Here is a 20,589-nt window from a genome sequence, read left to right as displayed (position 1 = left end):
GAACAACCGCCTGTCCTCGTGATGTGACTGTATGTGCAATTACATTGAGTGGTTTTACTATGATGTAAATTTGCTATGATGTTTTACTATGATGGTTGGTCTGTGGAACTCCTTGCCACAGGTTGTGGTGGCGGCATCTGGCCTGGACGCCTTTAAAAGGGGATTGGAAAAGTTTCTGGAGGAAAAATCCATTACGGGGTACAAGCCATGATGTGTATGTGCAACCTCCTGATTTTAGAAATGGGCTATGTCAGAATGCCAGATGCAAGGGAGGGCACCAGAATGAGGTCTCTTGTTATCTGGTGTGCTCCCTGGGGCATTTGGTGGGCCGCTGTGAGATATAGGAAGCTGGACTAGATGGGCCTATGGCCTGATCCAGTGCGGCTGTTCTTATGTTCTTATGTGTTACTAATGTGCTTCCATGCTCCTGTGTGTGCCACGCAATGACTCTTGAGATCACCAATTATTCTGTCACATCAAGGTTTCTTATCTGCATTGTTTTGCAAGCGCACACGTGTACCTCACAAATATAGTTAAAATGCAAATGTATTAGTGCAAGCTGTGGTAATCTGGGCATGTGCAGTGATGTGTTGGTTGGCAACCTTCAGTCTCGAAAGACTATGGTATAAGCCTACAGTACCCGGTATTCCCAGGCGGTCTCCCATCCAAGTACTAACCAGGCCTGACCCTGCTTAGCTTCTGACATCAGACAAGATTGGGCATGTGCAGGGTAACAGTTGCTGTGTACAAAATTTCAAAATTAAAAAAGAAAAAAATCCTGAACAAAGGAAGAACGAAATCCAGAACAACTTCCACACTTTGGAAGTGTTTCCAGGTGATCTGGAACTCCAGAATCCAGAGAGAATTTGTATGGGTAGAATTTTGAAAGACTATCTTTAAAATACTTTTGCTTTTTAATATATGCAAACAAAGGCCTGTGAATTTGCTTTGAATATATTCCCCCCACACTGTAATCTGTCTCCTTCCTCCCCAGAATACTTGCAAAGACACCCATGACCAGGGCAGGAAATGGCAGCGCTCTCAGTGATATGACAGCTGTTTGGTGATACCTTTTTAGTACGTTATTTGTGAGATCAGGACAGGATCATAAAGCAGTGATTTTCAACCTTTTTTCATTTCACAGCACACTGGCAAGGCACTAAAATGGTCAAGGCACATCATCAGTTTTCTTTGACAATTGACAAGGCACACTGTGCTGCCAATGGGGGGCTCACATCCCCCAATGGCCCTACCAATAAATGACCCTCTCCCAAATTCCCACAGCACACCTGGGGACCATTCACGGCACACCAGTGTGCCATGGCACAGTGATTGAAAATGTTTGTCATGAAGCTGTCAGAAAGGCTTGCATCAAATGGCAAGTTCGGGGACAGGCGTGGAGAACTGACAAACAGCCCCATCCTAATGAAATTCCCTGGGATGGGCTATGCTGCTTCCTGGATTTTAGGCTGCTGGAGGTTTCCTTGGGGTAAGGGGACATTTTGTCCCCTTGCCCCGTGGTAAGCCCCAGCAACCTCTCTGAATCAATCTGAACCTGAGATATCGCTGGCATAAGTATGAATTGGTCTATGTAGGCAGATCAGGTCAGAGAAGGGGGTTTGGAATTGGTACACACAGCTGCCTCCGAACCCACCCCCCTCCTGGTCCCAGCCTGCCCACCCCACCCATCTCTTCCCCATTCCACCCTTCCCTGCCCTGTTCAACCCCTTCCCTGCTGTTCCCTGTGCTGCTCAGCCCCCTGCACAGGGCTTACCTGCTCCAGAGGGTGTCCATCACTCCACTGACTGAAGCCTTCCAACCGGCATGCCAGGTCACTGCATTGCTGCAAAGTACTTTATGGTGCTTTTGCGACAGGCTGCGCTGTGGAGTTCATGTTCTGCTCGCACAGGCCTTGAATCGGATTGGTGCCCCACTTCCTGCAAGTGCCTGCCCGCACCCTCTGCCCTACTGCCAGGTGAGCTGCTTCAAGTGGCTCTCCAATCCTCTTTCTGCTCAGTGAGTGGGAAGAGGATCAAGCCAGCGGCAATCCACCTCTTCTTCTGGCACTATCTGACTGTTTAGCAGAGCAGCCAGGTAGGCAAAGAGGGGCAGAACTTGGCCATTTGCCCCTTTCCCAACAGCTTCAGTGCAGTCAGTGGCATAGCTAATGAACGTGTAGCCTGGTGCAGAACTTAAAATGATGCCCCAGAAGTGATGTCACAATCGGAAGTGACATCGCACCTGGGCTTTTTAAAAAGTACAAATTGTGGGAAACTTGCCTCCTCCCCCCAGCAGTTCACCACCCACTTGATCTGCCACCTTCCCCCAGCCAGTGGCATAGCTAAGGCATCTATATGCTACCTGGAGTCAAAGAAGATTTTGTAGCCCCCCCCCCTCCACAACAAAATCAAATTTAATTAAGTAAATAAATAAAAGGTGTGCCCCTTATTGGTTAGAGACACTGTGCTGGGTGAAGAGGAATCATTATTCTTTACATGCTAAATATAAGAGGAACTCCACTTAAAAAAATGCCTCTTTACCAGTTAGCAGGAGTAGCTGTATTATGATACATGGATATGAGAGCTGATTCATATTAACACCTTATTGGTTCCATATTGTGTCATAACAACATCTCATTGGCTCTCAGAACAGTCAGTCTCATAGGTCAGTTTTGATTTAAAGAAATCCACTTTTTGTTCGATAAGGCAGTTGATTTTTTGTTTTCTGGTTAATTGGCCATAACTTTTGATAGAATACAGATATTCTAATGAGGTTTGTTTCATTGCATTCTGCATTAAATCACCTTTCCAATGATATATAACATGATGGTATTATTCGTACATACCAATTTTTTCACAATTTTGGCCACTAGTGTCAAGCTCAGTTTGTTACCCCCCTAAAGCTTGTTGCCCGGTGTGACTGCTACCCCATGCACCCCATTAGCTATGCCACGGAGTGCAGTCACTTTTTCTCCATAAAAAAGCAAGATGGAGTGGGGCATGCTGAGGGAGAGAATCGTTCTTTTCACAAGACAATTTGACCCTTCCTGTGCCAGAGGCAGACCCTTGTTCTGTCTAACCAAATGTTGTCTACACTGACTAGCAATGGTTCTCCAGGACTTCAGAGCAGGCCCTTTTCCAGCCCTGCCTGAAGTTGCTGCCACAGACTGAATATATAATGTAGTAGTAGTAGTAGTAGTAGTAGTAGTAGTAGTAGTAGTAATGTTGTCTACACTGACTAGCAATGGTTCTCCAGGACTTCAGAGCAGGCCCTTTTCCAGCCCTGCCTGAAGTTGCTGCCACAGACTGAATATATAATGTAGTAGTAGTAGTAGTAGTAGTAGTAGTAGCAGCAGCAGTTGTTTTTATATAAAAGGCATACCAACATCAAATGATTGCATTCCTTTTTTTTGCTAATATGATGTCCATTTTTACAAGACCAGTAAATTATGCTAGTTATTCCTTCCTACCTGTAATTAAATGAAAGTGCTCAGGGCATGGTCTGGATGGAGGTCTTATTGAACTGGATCCCAAGTCTTGGCTGGCTCTCTGTTAAACTTCCTCTGTTAGTAAACCATGGAAAGTTCTCCCACTTGTCTCCCCAAGCTTCTCCTCTGGTTCCTTTACTGCACCCCCCCCCCTCAGTTTTTATCATTCTTTCTGTAGTCATGCATTGGAGATCTTCTTCTGTAAGTAGTTGAACTCCTTTGTTAAAGTGCAAGGGTTGAATTAGTTTTGTATTGCTTTTTGTTTTGTTTTTTGTTTCATCTCCCAATGAATCACCATCCTTTGGTCAATATTCTACAAGCTGCTGGCATTTTTCCGCTCCCTGTGCCTTCTTTAGTTTAATATCCTTATTTGAAAGCAACAATAAAAGCAGCCATCCAACTGATGAATGTTCATGCTGCGAGGGACAGCTCAAAATGATTCTGCAGTGACATGTTGTATAACTGCGCAACTGTTTGTGCTGCTCTTATTTATGTATTTACTTATATACTGCTGTATGTACTGCTTTATATACCGCTTTCCCCAAAGCTTAAAGCAGTGTCCAATATAACAGAATAATTTAAAACATAAGAATATAATGAAATAACCAAGATTATACAGGAGTGGGTAAAACAATATACAAACAGCCCAGAATAAACTTATACCCACTGATGAAAAGGGGTCCCCAGGAGCATCCTCCTTCCTCAAAGCCAAGCACAATAGGCATTTTTCAAATCCCACAGGAAGCCATATAAAGAGGAGGCTGTCCTCAGAACTTCTGGGACTTGATTCCACAACATGGTGCCACAGCTGAAAAGGCCCTGCACCTTGTTACCATCTTCTTGGCTTTAGATGGCAGTTGTATCCTAATAAGGATACAAAGGGCCCTATCTGATGATGATGATAGAGAGTGTAGAGGATTATATGGGAGAAGGCATTCATTAAGATATTCTGGTCCTGTGCCAGATAGGGCTTTACAGGTCATCCCCAACACCTTGAAATAGGCTCAGAAATGAATGGGCAGCTAATGCTGCTGCTGGCCCTCTGGCATGGCAGACTCAACACGCCAAACCCAAGTGATGAGCTGTGCTACCGCATTCTGCACTAACTGCAGCTTTCAGACTATCTTCAAGGGCAGCCCCACATAGAGTGCATTACAATAGTCTAAACTATTGGTTCCCAAACATTTTAGCACCAGGACCCACTTTTTAAAATTGCACTCTGTTGGGACCCACTTAGCTTTACGGGACTAAAAATAAACTTTCAACTTACCAGTTGCTCAAGCCTCTGTTTTAGTATGGTGGAGGGAGGGAGAACACCTTCTGGTGCTTTTGGTGAGCTCCATGTACATGGGATTGGGACCATACTGGTAGGATTGCGTTCCCCTTAGCCTGCCCTTTGAAGTGGACCAAGGCACATTCACCTACTCACATGTAAATGTGCACGTGTTGCTCCGTTTTGGTTTCCATAGGGTTCAATATACGTATATTCCTTGTCAACTATCAGCTTGTCAGTTCTGCGATGCACCAAAAATCAGATTGTGACCCACTGGTGGGTCCCAACCCACAGTGTGGCATCCACTGGTCTAAACCTGTGTTTTGCAACCTGGGGGTCAAGACCCTGCTGGGTAGCAGGAAACATGGTTTTCTCCTTGAAGGGGAACGATGACCCAGTGGAGACGGCAGAATGGCAGCAACGGCACTTCAAAAAGGGAGTTTTGAACTTCACGTCTATGATGGCGACTGGAGATGCTGCAAAACCTGGGTTCTTGCCACTGCCAAACACAACTAAATCAAAAAACTCCCTTTTTTAAACTGGTGGTGATGGTGCAAACCCAGAAGTGCTGTTGCCACCATGAGCACCAAGTTACCACCCCTCTTACCAGGCCCTGTGACTAGTAGTGGTTTCTTTTCCTCAGTGTAAAGGTTGGGAATCACTATTCTAAATGGAAGGTCACTAGGACATTATACCTAGTGTATCACCGTACCACCGTACAGTGTATCAACATAGCCAGAGCTGACTGATTCATGGTCCAATCCTATGGGCCAGTCACACCACCAGAATGAGCGGTCCTGTGGTGCAGTGCGACACAGGTTGTCTGCTTCCAAAAACAGTGAGCGGCTGGCTCTTCAAGGCAACAGACACAGCACACCCGCTATCCCAGGTAGAACTGAATGGGGAACATGAGAGAGGTGTTGGATGGGGTGGAATGGGGCAGGGGGGCTTAACAGTAAGCCAGCAGGGGGACGGGGGACAAGGCAGATCAGGCCCAGGAAAGGGACAGGTTTGGCAGCAAAGGCACCACTCCTCACCCTTCCCTCTCTCCTTCCGCACAGTCTGCCAATCCACTGAGATCAGCCAAGAAAGCCCTGTTTTAGGTTCTGCCATATCAGAAGTATGGGTGGTGGGGATATACCCTTCCCGGTGATGGTGCCCAGGCAGAGGACCTGCCTCCCATGGGTGAACCATTCGGAATCTTGTGACATTCAGTTGAAGAACCAAGACCTTTTTGTTTCACTGGGCTTCAGAATTGTGCCTTGAGAAGGGGATTTTTGCTGCTGTGATTTGTTGTTATTTATGGTTTATTGTATTTATTATCGTCAGTCCAAAATCTTGGCAGGCCTTGCTAAAACGATCTATGAGCTGCTGGAGATCTTTGGCAGAGTGGGTAGTGACAGCTGCATCTTCGGCAAAGAGGAAGTCACGCAGACATTTCAGCTGAACTTTGGACTTTGCTCTCAGTCTGGAGAGGTTGAAGAACTTTCCGTCTGATCTGGTCCGGAGATAGATGCCTTCTGTTGCAGTTCCAAAGGCCTGCTTCAGCAGGACAGCGAAGAAAATCCCAAACAAGGTTGGCACAAGAACACAGCCCTGCTTCACTCCGCTTCGGATGTCAAAGGGGTCTGATGTGGAGCCATCGAAGACAACAGTGCCCTTCATGTCCTTTTGGAAAGATCTGATGATGCTGAGGAGCCTGGGTGGACATCCAATCTTGGGGAGAATCTTGAAGAGGCTGTCCCTGCTGACCAGGTCGAAAGCCTTCGTGAGATCTATGAAGGCTATAAAGAGTGGCTGTCGTTGTTCCCTGCATTTCTCCTGCAGTTGTCTAAGGGAGAATACCATATCAGTGGTGGACCTGTTGGCTCGGAATCCTCACTGCGATTCTGGATAGACGCTCTCTGCAAGTACCTGAAGCCTCTTTAGTGCAACTCGGGCAAACAGCTTTCCTACTACACTACGGAGAGAGATGCCACGGTAGTTGTTGCAGTCACCCCTGTCGCCTTTGTTCTTGTCACTCTTTCTCTCGATAACGAGCTAAACAAACGCATCGGTAAAGCAGCTACCACGTTTTCCAGACTCACAAAGAGAGTCTGGTCCAACAAGAAGCTGATGGAACATACCAAGATCCAGGTCTACAGAGCTTGCGTCCTGAGTACACTTCTGTACTGCAGCGAGTCATGGACTCTTCGCTCACAACAGGAGAGGAAAATGAACGCATTCCACATGCGCTGCCTCCGACGCATCCTCGGCATCACCTGGCAGGACAAAGTTCCAAACAACACAGTCCTGGAACGAGCTGGAATCCCTAGCATGTATGCACTACTGAAACAGAGACGCCTGCTTTGGCTCGGTCATGTTGTGAGAATGGATGATGGCCGGATCCCAAAGGATCTCCTCTATAGAGAACTCGTGCAAGGAAAGCGCCCTACAAGTAGACCACAGCTGTGATACAAGGACATCTGCAAGAGGGATCTGAAGGCCTTAGGAGTGGACCTCAACAGGTGGGAAACCCTGGCCTCTGAGCGGCCCGCATGGAGGCAGGCTGTGCAGCATGGCCTTTCCCAGTTTGAAGAGACACTTGGCCAACAGTCTGAGGCAAAGAGGCAAAGAAGGAAGGCCCATAGCCAGGGAGACAGACCAGGGACAGACTGCACTTGCTCCCGGTGTGGAAGGGATTGTCACTCCCGGATTGGCCTTTTCAGCCACACTAGACGCTGTGCCAGAACCACCTTTCAGAGCGCGATACCATAGTCTTTCGAGACTGAAGGTTGCCAATACATGTGTTGCCACAAAATCTACTTCCAAAAGTGGAGGACATGCAAAAAGGCCCTCTCTGATTACACAGGCCTACAAAATTGAGGATCAGAAAAGTTTTTCCCAAACTTTATGGTGGTTCGATATGAATTTGGGGTGCCGATTCCAAAAATGGCATCCGTTTTGCCCTATCACATCTAGTTTTGGAGATATAGTATAGACTCATTAGTTAATGGTTCAAGCAGCTTCCTCATGAGGAAGCCATGGTGTAGGCTTCCTCATGAGGAAGCTGCTTGAACCATTCACCAAAGACGCTATGCCGTGTCTCCAAAACTAGACGTGATAGGGGAAAACAGATGCCATTTTTTGAATCAGCACCCCAAATATACCCAGGAATTGGTGTAACGTTTAAGGAAGCAAAATGTGTGTTGGCCTGTGTTATCTCAGGGATAGTTGGCTCCATGTATGTGTGTGGGGTGGAGGTGGTCCTTCAAATACTCTGACCCCCAAACCATTTAGGGTCTTAAAAGTCAAAACCAGCACCATGAATTGCCTTTGGAAATGTACTGTCAACCAGTGCAGATGGAAAAGCACAGGGAAGGGATTGTCACTCCTGAATCGGCCTTTTCAGCTGCGCTAGATGCTGTGCCAGAACCACCATCCATAGTCTTCCGAGACTGAAGGTTGCCAACTCTCAGTATTTATTATTAATTTCTTGTATTTTAAATGATTTTGTTTTGTATGTTGCCTTTGGTGTCATTATTAAGATAGAGGGGAGAGCTATGAGTGACAGCCCAATCCTGAGCTGCCTGGTGCGTGGGGCTGCAGCAGTGCTGAAAATCGCTGTTGCTGCATTCAGCGTGCCCCAGGCAGCCGCCACTGCCTCCTCAGGAGAAGAGGACTTTTGTCCCCTTCCCTTGGGTAAGCCCCGCAATGGGGCTACTTGATTCTACGGCGCTCTAAGGGCCAGTGTAGAATTTAGAGTCTCCTTGTTGGGTGAGCGGGAGGCCCGACACGGATGCTCAGGATCCGGTGGAGCAAAGCTCCATCGGTCCCGCCTCCTCCCTCCCCGCTCCCTCTCTCAGCACACCTCCTCCCTGCCATCACCCCACCCTCCCTCCACCTCCCCCTGCCCTGGAACACCTCCTACCTGCCTCCCCCTATACCTCCACCTACCTCTCCGCTGCCCGGCAGTGAGCAGCGAAGCTGCAGTGCTCCACTGGCATTAGCCCAGCACCGGCACACCACTTGCGCTAAGGGCCGTAAAATGGCATGTTTGCGATAATGCGCGCCAGCGGTGAGCAGGTGCTCACTGCATTGGATTGGGCCCTGAGTGAGTGAGTGAGTGAGTGAGTGAGTGAGATTTTCAAAGACCCAGCCCAAAGGAGCTCCCTGACAGTCCTGAATAGTAATTAATATGGTCTGGGTTCCTGAACAGGGAAGAATTGGAAATCATCCCTTATTCCTTTATAACAGGAATGCTTTGCTTTCCTTGTTATTAATTATCCTCTGAGGATGAAGATGGCAGCAGAAAGACATAGATAAATGAAGTTAATATTCTTCCAATAATATGTCTGTTCAATAAGAGGCTCTCTAATAGTACGAATGGTTCCATTAGATGCACATATTGGAGATTGAATTAAATTAAACTGGAATTTAATGCAAGACCAATCCGGAGAATATGAGAAACCCATTAAAGCCCCCTGAACCACTTGTCTGTCTTCCATTTTCCTTTGCATCCTCCCTCCCTGTACAACAGGCATTTGGAGCAAGTTGGATACAAATGTAATTAACATCGAGTGGCCACCTTTATGCAGAGTAACCAAAAGCAGCTCTTTAACGATGATCCTGGTTGGAATAATAAAACATGGCAATCGAACAGCTGCAGCTCAGGGAAGCAACAAATGACTTCTATATCAGATATCTGAAGGTGGATTCCGAAGGGAGTATATAATGAAATGTACAAAACCACATGGAGAAAGGTCAGGACTCCTTTGGCTGCCCTCTAAATTCCTTAGGTTCACCTCCAGAGGAGAGACACTCAGATTTGCTTCACATTTCTCTCAGAACTCAGAACTCTCAGGGTTGCTCAGAACTCTCCAGAGGCATCCGAACATTTGCTTTGAGCTTAGCTGTAAGCAATCATTCATTTGCAACTCTTAACTGCTTGTGTGAAAGCCATGGGTAGGACTGGTGAACACATATTGCTGGCAACCTTCAGTCCCGAAAGACTATGGTCATGCACAGCTTTCCTCCTCCAGTGCCAGACTCTGCAGAAGATGATTGCCCTAAGAGGCAGAGCAGGACCTTTTAAAGGCCTGTGGGCTGCATGTTTATTGGGGCGCCTTCCCTTCTGAGTTGAGTTGCTGTTGGTTACTATTGGTGCGGCTCCTTGCTGTGTTCCCCAAAGGGCCTGGCTCAGAGGCAGCCTGGAGTTAGTTCATGTGAGTAGTGCCAGATGGCAGATTGGGGTGCAGCCCAGACTGGAGCTGATTCAGGTGTTTGGATGCCAATTTTCACAGGTCCCAATGAAGGGCTAGAGAGGGGGTGGGACTCATAGGTTGATCAAGCCCTCATGCCTTATTTTTAAGCACAGATTTTAAATCCCCATTAGAAGGAGTCCAGATCCAGTCAGCAATATCACACAGAAAGGAATTTTATTGATTTATAGCAAGAGATATTCTCCCCCCCCCCCCATCATTCACTGGCCTGGCATGAAAAAAGCTGGAAAAACTCTTCTGGGTTCTGTGGTTCTGTTTCTAGGGGAACTGTCTGTAGTAACAAATTGGCTCTCTCTTTTTCTCTGCCAACTCTGCCAGCAGATGAAGAGGAACAGATAGTTACTACAGATAGTTGCCCTAGAAAGAGAGCCACAGAACCCAGAAGAGTCTCTTGGAAGCCAGAAGTGACATCACAAGAGGTGGACCATAGAGATCTGTGTACCATGAGAAGAAAAATGCTGAAATTGGTGCATTAAACCTCCCAGTCTCAAAGGTGCAGAACCAACATCTCACCATTGCCCTCCAGCCACAGACCATCCTTCCCCACCAAGAAGCAATATTCTTCTCTTCTGGCAGCCAATTAGTAGAGAGCCAGTCTAATAAAGCTGAAAACAATTGCGGGATCTGGTCAGACCGTTTAGCTCTCCAGCGCTTGGCAGACAAGGTTATAAAGCTTTTAAAGGCATGATGACAGCTGGTGATAAATGATGAAATCTGAGATGAGCTTCCTGCATTCTGGCTGATGTGTGCACAAGCCCTGTTTATTTATTTAGATCAAGTGCACACAACATGTTCTGCACTGAGGGCTGGTGTCTGAAGCATATCACAAGCAGGTGAGCTGGTGCTAATTGCCATATTTTAGTTACATGTAATTGACACAATTTGCATATCAATTTACAGAAACAAGCCTGGGTGCCAGTGACAGCTGCTGGATAAGGTTGAATTTACTCTCTTGTGGGCCTGTGGGATTTGGATGAAACTATATTAGAGCTGTGTTTCCTTAACTCTCGCAATACCTAGGACACTGAGATTTTTTTCTCTCTGCAGGATTAAAATTAGAGGTACACTTTACTCCTACACCCCAAAAAGATGCATAAATATTTTTTCAGTGTGTTGTAGTTAATAATCCAAACTACCAGGTGTTTCTCCCCTCTGTAAATCAACGCCCTTTTCTTCAGGCCTTTTTACAGCACAAGCCTATGTGTGTCTACTCAGACGTAAGTCACATTGTGTTTCTTGGGGCTTACTCGCTTGAAAAGGTGTATAACAGTGGTTCTCACACAGTTAGCACCCGGACCCACTTTTCATCGTGTGGTTGGTCTGTGGAACTCCTTGCCACAGGATGTGGTGATGGCATCCGGCCTGGACACCTTTAAAAGGGAATTGGCAAGTTTCTGGAGGAAAAATCCATTATGGGTTACAAGCCATGATGTGTATGTGCAACCTCCTGATTGTAGAAATGGGCTATGTCAGAATGCCAATGCAGGGGAGGGCACCATGATGCAGGTCTCTTGTTATCTGGTGTGCTCCCTGGGGCATTTGGTGGGCCGCTGTGAGATACAGGAAGCTGGACTAGATGGGCCTATGGCCTGATCCAGTGGGGCTGTTCTTATGTTCCTAGACTGAGAATCTGTCAGGACCCACTGGAAGTGACATAATCACACAGTTTTTAACCATCTTAGGGCCCGATCCTATCCAATTTTTCAGCACCGGTATAGTCGCAATGCAGCCCCAAGGTAAAGGAACAAATGTTCCCATACCTTAAAGAGGCCTCTGTGACTGCTGCCCCACCACAAGATGCAGTGCATACCCCATTGGCACAGTTGCACTGACCTTGGAAAATTGGATAGGATTGGGCTGTTAGGCTGTTAGGATCGTAGCTGTTAGGCTACGATGATGACTCATGCTGTTCTCTGTGTCTAATGTTAGAGCAAAATGGTTCGCTCCTCTTTAGATTCAAGTCGATTCTTTTTCCAGCCTGGAAAACATTGGCCCCAAGGCAGTAAACATACACATTCTTTATTAAATAAATCATCAAACTGGAATCCTTAACCAGAGCAAGACTCTTTGAGGAGGGCAAAATCTTTCATGCCCCCACATTTCTCACCAGCCTTCCACAGTACTGAATAATGATGGATGAACTCCAGCTTGCTTCAGAAGGCTTTTGGTTTTCCTGAGATTTCTAGTACTCAGAGGAACTCAAGGAACACTCAGGTTTTTTAAAGGCTTTCTCTGAAAGAGCTTTAAAAAAAACAAAAAACACAGACCTGGGGGAGACTGTGTCCAGTTCCCTCTTCTCAGCGTGTGGTTGGTCTGTGGAACTCCTTTGTCACAGGATGTGGTGACGGCATCTGGCCTGGATGCCTTTAAAAGGGGATTGGACAAGTTTCTGGAGGAAAAATCCATTACGGATTACAAGCCGTGATGTGTATGTGCCACCTCCTGATTTTAGAAATGGGCTATGTCAGATGCGAGGGAGGGCACCAGGATGAGGTCTCTTGTTACCTGGTGTGCTCACTGGGGCATTTGGTGGGCCACTGTGAGATACAGGAAGCTGGACTAGATGGGCCTATGGCCTGATCCAGTGGGGCTGTTCTTATGTTCTTATAAACTATGCCCTTGTGAAAAAAAGTGTGTTCGTGTGTTTTAAGAATCTGCTGAAGTCAACGTTTAAAAATGAAAACAGTTGAAATCCAGAAAATCGTGTGAATAATTTTTGTCTCAGTTCCTCCTCCATGTCCTTCTTTTGCTTTAGATTCACCAAGATGAAGACAGCAACCAACATTTACATCTTTAACCTTGCCCTGGCTGACACCCTGTGCCTGATTACCTTACCTTTCCAAGGAACTGATACATTCCTAGGATCCTGGCCCTTTGGGAACGCTCTCTGCAAGATCGCAATCTCCATTGACTACTACAACATGTTCACCAGCACCTTCACCCTCACCATGATGAGCGTGGACCGCTACATTGCCATCTGCCACCCCATCAAGGCACTGGACATCCGCACACCCCACAAAGCCAAAGTGGTCAACATTTGCATTTGGGCTCTGGCTTCAGTCTTCGGCATCCCCGTAATGGTGATGGGATCAACTGAGAATGAGAATGATGGTCAGTGCAAAAACATTACCCCAGAATGCAGTTTGGAAAGTGTTGATATGTAGGGTTGAATTGCCATCTTATTGTCTTGTATTGTTTGTTGTGCTTTATTGTGATGCTGTTTTTATTACCTTCAGCTGCCTTTCAGTGCAATCCTATACATGTCTACTCAGAAGTCCCATTGAGTGACGTTGCAATCCTATACACACTTTCCTGAGAGTAAGCCTCATGGATGACAGTGGAACTTACTGCGGTGTTACTGTTTTTATTGTGTTGATTCAACCCCTGGGTACCAGGTTCTGCATCTTGTAGAATGACAGGGCCTCTATAGTCTAAGCCAGGGGTGACAAACTCATTTAGTATAGCAGACTGAATAGCATTCATGATGCCTGCTGGGGGTCAGAAGTGGTGCCATTAAGCAGGAAGTGATGTCATTAAACAGGTCATGACCAGAAATAAGCACTTTTGTCTCACTAAGGAACATTTAGCTGCAAGTGACAGAAGAGAAAATAAGCAAATCTTGATCGTATTTTCAAGATATGGGAGAGCCCAATTATCATGTGGGCTTCCCTTTCAGAAGTGACTCCTCAGCACAACTTAGCAGCTGAGAACAGCTGATGGTGGTGCTTGGAGAATCCAGGGGCTGGATATAGAGCTTCTGGGGGCCACATCTGGCCCGCGGGCCTTATGTTTGACACCCCAGTTTAAGCTATGTGCATCTGCATTTATGTGAGAGTGTGTGCTGAGATTCTGCAGATTGCAGAGCATGACACAATACACAGTATTCATTTTCCTGAGGATCTAATTTTTGTACGTGCAAATTACCAATCTGCAAGACAGATAAAATAGACTGGGAAGTATACAGACAATGCATGTTAACGTTTCAGAAGCCAAGGGCTTCTGACTAATTTCCATTCGTAGAGATGGAGCTTCAGTGCGCCTACGTATTTCTTGAGCAGCAAAACCAGCATAAATTATGCAAAGCAACAAAGCTTGCAGAGTAAATAATGCAAGAGTAGGGAAATTATGCACATTTGCTTGATTTTGGTCATTTTTTCAGCTTTTCTTGGTGCAAAATTTGGATCACGTGCACACACAACCCCATATTTTTCATTAATGGAGTATATCTCTCCTATACATCCCAGTGTTTAAAGGTAAATTTGAGCTTAGGAAAATTGTCTTGAGAATTTCTCCTCCAGTGGCATAGCTAATGATCGTGTAGCCCGGTGCCAAGCTCAAATGCTACCCCGGAAATGATGTCACAACCAGAAGTGACATCATACTCTGGCTTTTTAAAAAGTGAAAATTGGGAGGAACCCACCTCCTCTCCCAGCAGCTCACCACCCACTTGGTCTGCTGCCTCCCCCCAGTCAGTGGCATAGCTAAGGCATCTATCTGCTACCTAGGTTCAAAGAAGATTTTGTAGCCCCCCCCCCGCATGATAAAATCAAATTTAATTAAGGAAATAAATAAAACATTATTGGTTCCATGCTGTATCATAATAACATCTCATTGGCACTCAGAACAATTAGTCTCATAGGTCTGTTTGGAGTTAGGCAAATCCACTTTTTGTTCCACAAGGCAGTTGTGTTTTTATTTTCTGGTTAATTGCCCATAACTTCTGATAGAAAACAGATATTCCAGTGCAGTTTGTTGCATTGCATTCTGCATTAATTTACCTTTCCAATGATATATAACATGATGGTATTATTCATACAAACCAAGATTTTCACAATTTTGGTCACTAGTGTCAAGCCTAGCTTGTTGCCCCCCTAAAGCTTGATGTCCGGTGCAACTGCTACCCCCTGCACAACCCTTAGCTATACCACTGTCTCCTCTCTATTTCTTGATCCCCATAGTGACCCTTCTTTCTGTTGCTTTGTCCCTCCTTCAGTTGCCTCATCAAAATTTAGAAAACAATTTCCTTATGCACAGGGATCTCTCAATTTTGCTCAATGAATGTGAAACACTAGGTACAATGATAGTGCCCTTAAATATTCTTAAATTATCATAATGCTCTGTGTGTCTAGCTGCTCCATCTGAACCACTTTGTCAGCAGAGGAGTGGCTCGAACACAGAGATGAAAGAAAGGTATTTGAGGAACCTGGAAGAGATCCCCCCCCAGGTCTCTTCCCCCCATGGCACCTTTCTGATAATATCTTTGCACGTATTGCAGCAAATTCCCACCCTCCCCTCAGACTTTTTGCACATTTAGCAATCAAGTGGCAACAATACTCTTGACAAGCTGGGAGAGAAAGGTCAGGACTGAATGTGGGGAGCAACAAGTACCACAGATCTAATCTGTATAGGCACCCCCTCACCATTTGTGGGCATTTTGCTAGTAAATGATAGCTGTTTGGTTCTAGAGGTGCTGGCAAACTTTGCTGGTCTTGGTCATGGACTGCCTGTGCTTGTAGCCCTAGTCTCAAAGAGCCTTGAGTTTGGGTTCCAGTTTGGGTTGCTGAAATGGCAGCAGCACTTGGAAAACATACATTTGCAAAGGAGAAATTGGGCTTCTTTTCTTGGTGCTTGTCATGAGTTCGCTGAAGAGGGGAGAGATCAAATCTCCTTCCTTCCTTCTGACCATGAGCAGAGTGCGAATCCCCTTAATTGGTAGGGAAGGGTTAGAGGATCTCTGGGGGGGGGGGGCTGGGAGTGATTTCTGAACAGAAGACAGGCTTAGAAAATAAGCAGAGCTATTTCTGATTTTGGAAAGGAAGTAGGTTGACATTTTTTGAAGCCAATATGATGTGAGCGAAGTGTGGGGACGACTCACCGTCTCTCTTTGATTTGGCTTTGCTTTGCTGCGCAGGGTTGGATAGCTGAATTGTTTTCCCAGCAGCAAGTGGTGGCATGTAACACTCCTCTGGTGCATCAGTGTGGCTTCAGCTGAGCTGTGAGACTGAGCACCATGGAGTTCTTAATTCATCTCTCAGCAGTAGCAGCCCAGCCAGTGTCCCCTAATTCTTGCCATGACAGTGGGTGACAAAAGAAGAATTATTTTCAGTAAGTGTTCAGAACTGGAAATCCTGGACTGCTTGAGAATTGTGAAATAATTCTGACTAATCTTGTGGTCACATGGATTTGGCCAGGCCTTTAAGTCCACCTTCAACATCTCACTCAAGCTCCCAAAGCAATTTGGAAATTAAGGAGAAAAGGAAAACTCTGTGTGTGTGTGTGGGGGGGGGGTGCTGTTCGTGTATGGAGTGGGTGTGCTGTGAAATCCATGAAGGGAATAATGTGCTACACTGCCACAGGTTGCGTCTCCCACTGCTGAACAAATCCGGACTGGCTTAGCATTAGAAAGATGGTTGCATCCTGTGCTTTCAGAACAATGTCCAAAATTGGATGAATGTGAATATTGGTAATTCTGAAGAATGTTGTGAATTCCCCCCTCCCCCAAAAATTTAGTGAATATTAACAGTCACCTAAAGTGAGATTCTCAGCATCCACTTGTGAATGTATCAGAAACGTTGGGGGAGCGATCTCTCTCTTTGGGCATTCCCAACATTCGCCCAGGACTATCAGACTTGAGGTCTCTTGTTGTCTGGTGTGCTCCCTGGGGCATTTGGTGGGCCGCTGTGAGATACAGGAAGCTGGACTAGATGGGCCTATGGCCTGATCCAGTGGGGCTGTTCTTATGTTCTTTTGACTTCACATGTGAATGTTGATGTTCACCAAAGTTTGGCCATTCAGTACAATGTACATATAGGCCAGTTCCTCATTGCCCTCATCTGAAGCGCATTGGAAGTGAGAGTGTGGTGAAGCGGAACAGAGCCCAGAAGCACAACACCCTCTCCTGAGGCTGTCTTTCCCTGCTGCCCCACTACACTAAACTCAGAAATCAGCAAGGCTGGCAGTGCCAGGGGGGAAGGGAAGGGCTGCCGCAGACCACCTGCTTTATGTGCAGAAGCTCTCAGGTTCAGTCCCTAACTGCATCTCCAGGTAAGGCAGAGAAAAAATCCTGTCTGTAACTCTAGGAGTCTCTACTAATCTGTGTTGTTAATACTGACTTCGTTGAACCAGTACAAATAAATTTCCTCTCACCTTATGGTATTGGTCTGAGGGCATATGATAGAATCATCTTGCTACAGGTTTGCAGGTGGCCGGTGCCCAAATAGGAGGCTGCTGAGTTCCATGATGGATGAAAGGTTATTGAAGAAATCATAACTTTGGGGAACAGGCAGCTAAGTGGTAGAAGGGCAGAGCAATGTGGAAGATGGAAAAGTCCTGCTTCTGACCATCAGAACCCCTCTCCCCTGACTATGGACTAGTCTAGGGGTCTCTAAACTTTTCGGCCAAAGGGCCACATCAAATATCTAGCACAGTGTTGCTGAGGGCCAGAAAAAAAGTGAAATATAAAATTTAAAATTAAATTAAATTTAAATTAAATTAAAATTTAAATACATTAGAGATGGAACTTGAAGGAAGGAAGGAAGGAAGGAAGGAAGGAAGGAAGGAAGGAAGGAAGGAAGGAAGGAACTCAAATGTCCAGGATTTCTCCAAGCACCAACACAGTCCAAGAAAAACAGCACACACTTAAATGGACCCCCATTCCCCCACCATACAAGCACAACTCTGGTTGTGTTTGGTCAACTGGGCCAGAAGCTCTCAGGAGATCAGAGGCTGATCACAGGCCGGATAGAGGCTCTCCGTGGGCCACATTGGCCCCCGGGCCAGGGTTTTGAGATCCCTGGACTAGACAGAGCAGTTTCCAGTTCACTTGTTTGAGGGAAAAACATACAAAAATTGTAACTGGGATCAGTGGCATAGCTAAGGGGGTGCACCGGGCAACAAACTTTAGGGGGGCAACAAGCTGGGCTTGACACTAGTGGCCAAAATTGTGAAAAAATTGGTATGAACAAATAATACCATCATGTTATGTATCATTGGAAAGGTAATTTAATGCAGAATGAAACAAACCTCATTGGAATATCTGTATTCTATCAAACGTTATGGACAATTAACCAGAAAACAAAAACACAACTCCCTTATGGAACAAAAAGTGGATTTCTTTCACTCAAAACGGACTTATGAGGCTGATTGTTGTGAAAGCCAATGAGTTGTTATTATGACACAGCATGGAACCAATAAGGTGTTAATATGAGTCAGCTCTCATTTTCATGTATCATAATACAACTACTCCTGCTAACTGGTAAAGAGGCCCTTTTTCAAGTGGGGCTCCTCTTATATTTAGCATGGAGAGAATAACTGTCCCTCTTCACCCCAGCACAGTGTCTAACTAATAAGGGGCACACCTTTTATTTATTTACTTAATTAAATTTGATTTTGTCATGGGGGGCTACAAAATCTTCTTTGACCCCAGGTAGCATATAGATGCCTTAGCTATGCCACTGGTTGGGGAGAGGTGGCAGATCAAGTGCGTGGTGAACCGCTGGGGGGAGGAGGCAAGGTTCCCCCAATTTGCACTTTTTAAAAAGTCCAGGTATGATGTTACTTCCGGTTGCGACATCATATCTGTGGCATCATTTTGAGCTCTGCACTGGGCTACACATTCATTAGCTACGCCACTGACTGGGATGTTTTGGCGCCCATACGTGCGCTTAATTATTCTTGTTGGATTTGGAGTGTACATTGTGGATATAACTTGCAGACATTATTATTCACTCACCTATAGATGCCCAGATCCTTGAATTAGTATAGAATCATGATTCTGGCTTGTAGCTCCAGGTAAGACTAAATGAGCGATCTAAGGACGGTTGGAGGTACATTACTGAGGATGGGGGCAGCGTTCTTTCTCAGGCCAACCCATTATTTCTTGCCTTGCAGAGATCGACTGCCTAATTAGGCTCCCGGAACCTGTGGAATACTGGGATCCAATATTTGGAATCTGTATATTCCTCTTTTCCTTTATGATCCCCGTCGTGGTAATCACAATTTGCTACAGCCTCATGATTAGGCGCTTGAAGAACGTCCGTGTTCTCTCTGGATCCAAGGAGAAGGACAGAAATCTCCGCCGCATTGCTCGCCTGGTCCTGGTGGTCGTGGCCGTCTTCATTATCTGCTGGACCCCCGTTCATATCTTTGTGCTGGTCCGATGCTTGGGGGCCAAGGCCGACAATGAGTTTAAGTTATCCATCTTGTACTTTTGTACTGCATTGGGATATGCCAACAGCTGCCTGAACCCAGTCCTCTATGCTTTCTTGGACGAGAACTTTAAGGCATGCTTCAAGAAGTTCTGCTTCCCTTCTGCCTTTAGGAAAGAGCTCCAGATGTCCAACAGAATGTGCAGCATTGCTAAGGATGTGGCTTATGCCTGCAAGAACTCAGATGGGACTAACAATCCTGCATGACTAGGCGTGGAAATTCCCATGGTGCCTGTCAGCCAGCAGAGCCCTACGACACCCACATCAGAGCTGACTCAGATAACGGCCCTTTGATGTGCTGTATTTTGACCCAGAAATGGTGGCTCGCAGGCAGTTGGGGAGAGAGCATCACAGTTTAGAGCATCACTCCCACAGGACAGAAAGGGAGCCTTTGTGCATCAGAATGACACGTCTTCATCACTTTAAATATTGTGCTTTTTCTTGACTCTTGAATTTCTTCAGTCCATGGAAGAACTTTGCTTTGTAATTACATGCAAAGCACTTTGAGATGAAAGCATTGTTACCAAACCTGGCTGTTGCTGGGCATGATTGTCACTGCCGTGGCAGACAGGAAAGGAAAGAGCAAGAACATTTATCACTTCATACAGTTGGAGTTTCTTCCGCAGATCACCAGAGACAAGGCGGTGCCCGTGGGAATTTCTAAGGAGCTCCAAAATTAAGCTTCAGTGGAACTGAAGCACGGAACAGCAGAAAGAGAGAAAGACAATTTCCCCACTTGTTCATGAGGAGGTGAAGAAATGACCCTGACGCTTTTGCCCATAAACAGTGGAGGCCTAGAGCATCGCTTTAGCCTTTTGATTCTGAACAGCCTTTGTTGGATGGGTGAGCCAGATTAGAATCCAAACCAAGGACATGCATGTTGGAACATAGTCTATTTGTGCATTAAAAAAACAACATAGCATTCTACACAAGTCTGTTATGAGTGTCCATAGAGACTACAATGACAAATGTAGTAATGACAAATTACCCCTGCTAATTGAGTAAGAGGCACTTTTTCAAGTGGGTGCTCCTTTTTTTAGCACGGGGAGAGTAACTGGCCCACCTCACCCCAGCACTGTCTGTTCTAGTGGCTGTCTGCTGGTATTCATTTGCATTTTTTTAGATTGTGAGCCCTTGGGACAGGGAGCCATTTAGTTATTTGATTTTTCTCTGTAAACCGCTTTGTGAACTTTTAGTTGAAAAGCGGTATATAAATACTGTTAATAATTAATAATAATAAAATGTTAAACTATTTTAATTAATGCACATTGGAAGACGTTTGCACAGTGCAACTGCAACGGCCATGGATGAACACCACTAGAATAAAATTGAGGGTAAAATCAAGGATACACAACATTGTTT

At 45.8% G+C, this 20,589-nt stretch overlaps 1 protein-coding gene across 2 annotated transcripts in view; it reads left to right on the top strand.

Moving 5' to 3' along the window:
- OPRL1 (opioid related nociceptin receptor 1) overlaps positions 1-19,434 on the top strand; it is a 29,095-nt gene extending 9,661 nt beyond the window's left edge. The window contains exons 1-3 of one of the 2 annotated variants that reach the window (XM_066623878.1): positions 12,533-12,563; positions 12,755-13,132; positions 18,911-19,434. In XM_066623878.1, the coding sequence (XP_066479975.1) occupies positions 12,757-13,132; positions 18,911-19,434 (900 nt within the window). In that variant the 5' untranslated portion in view covers positions 12,533-12,563; positions 12,755-12,756. Of the gene's footprint in view, positions 1-12,532; positions 12,564-12,754; positions 13,133-18,910 lie in introns of those variants that run through there. The other variant, XM_066623877.1, reaches the window with a different exon arrangement.
- The last annotated feature ends 1,155 nt before the right edge of the window (positions 19,435-20,589 follow it).

The sequence above is a fragment of the Tiliqua scincoides genome, chromosome 4, assembly GCF_035046505.1.
Source record: "Tiliqua scincoides isolate rTilSci1 chromosome 4, rTilSci1.hap2, whole genome shotgun sequence".
Taxonomy (NCBI): Eukaryota; Metazoa; Chordata; class Lepidosauria; order Squamata; family Scincidae; genus Tiliqua; species Tiliqua scincoides.
This window is presented reverse-complemented; position numbering and strand designations above follow the sequence as displayed.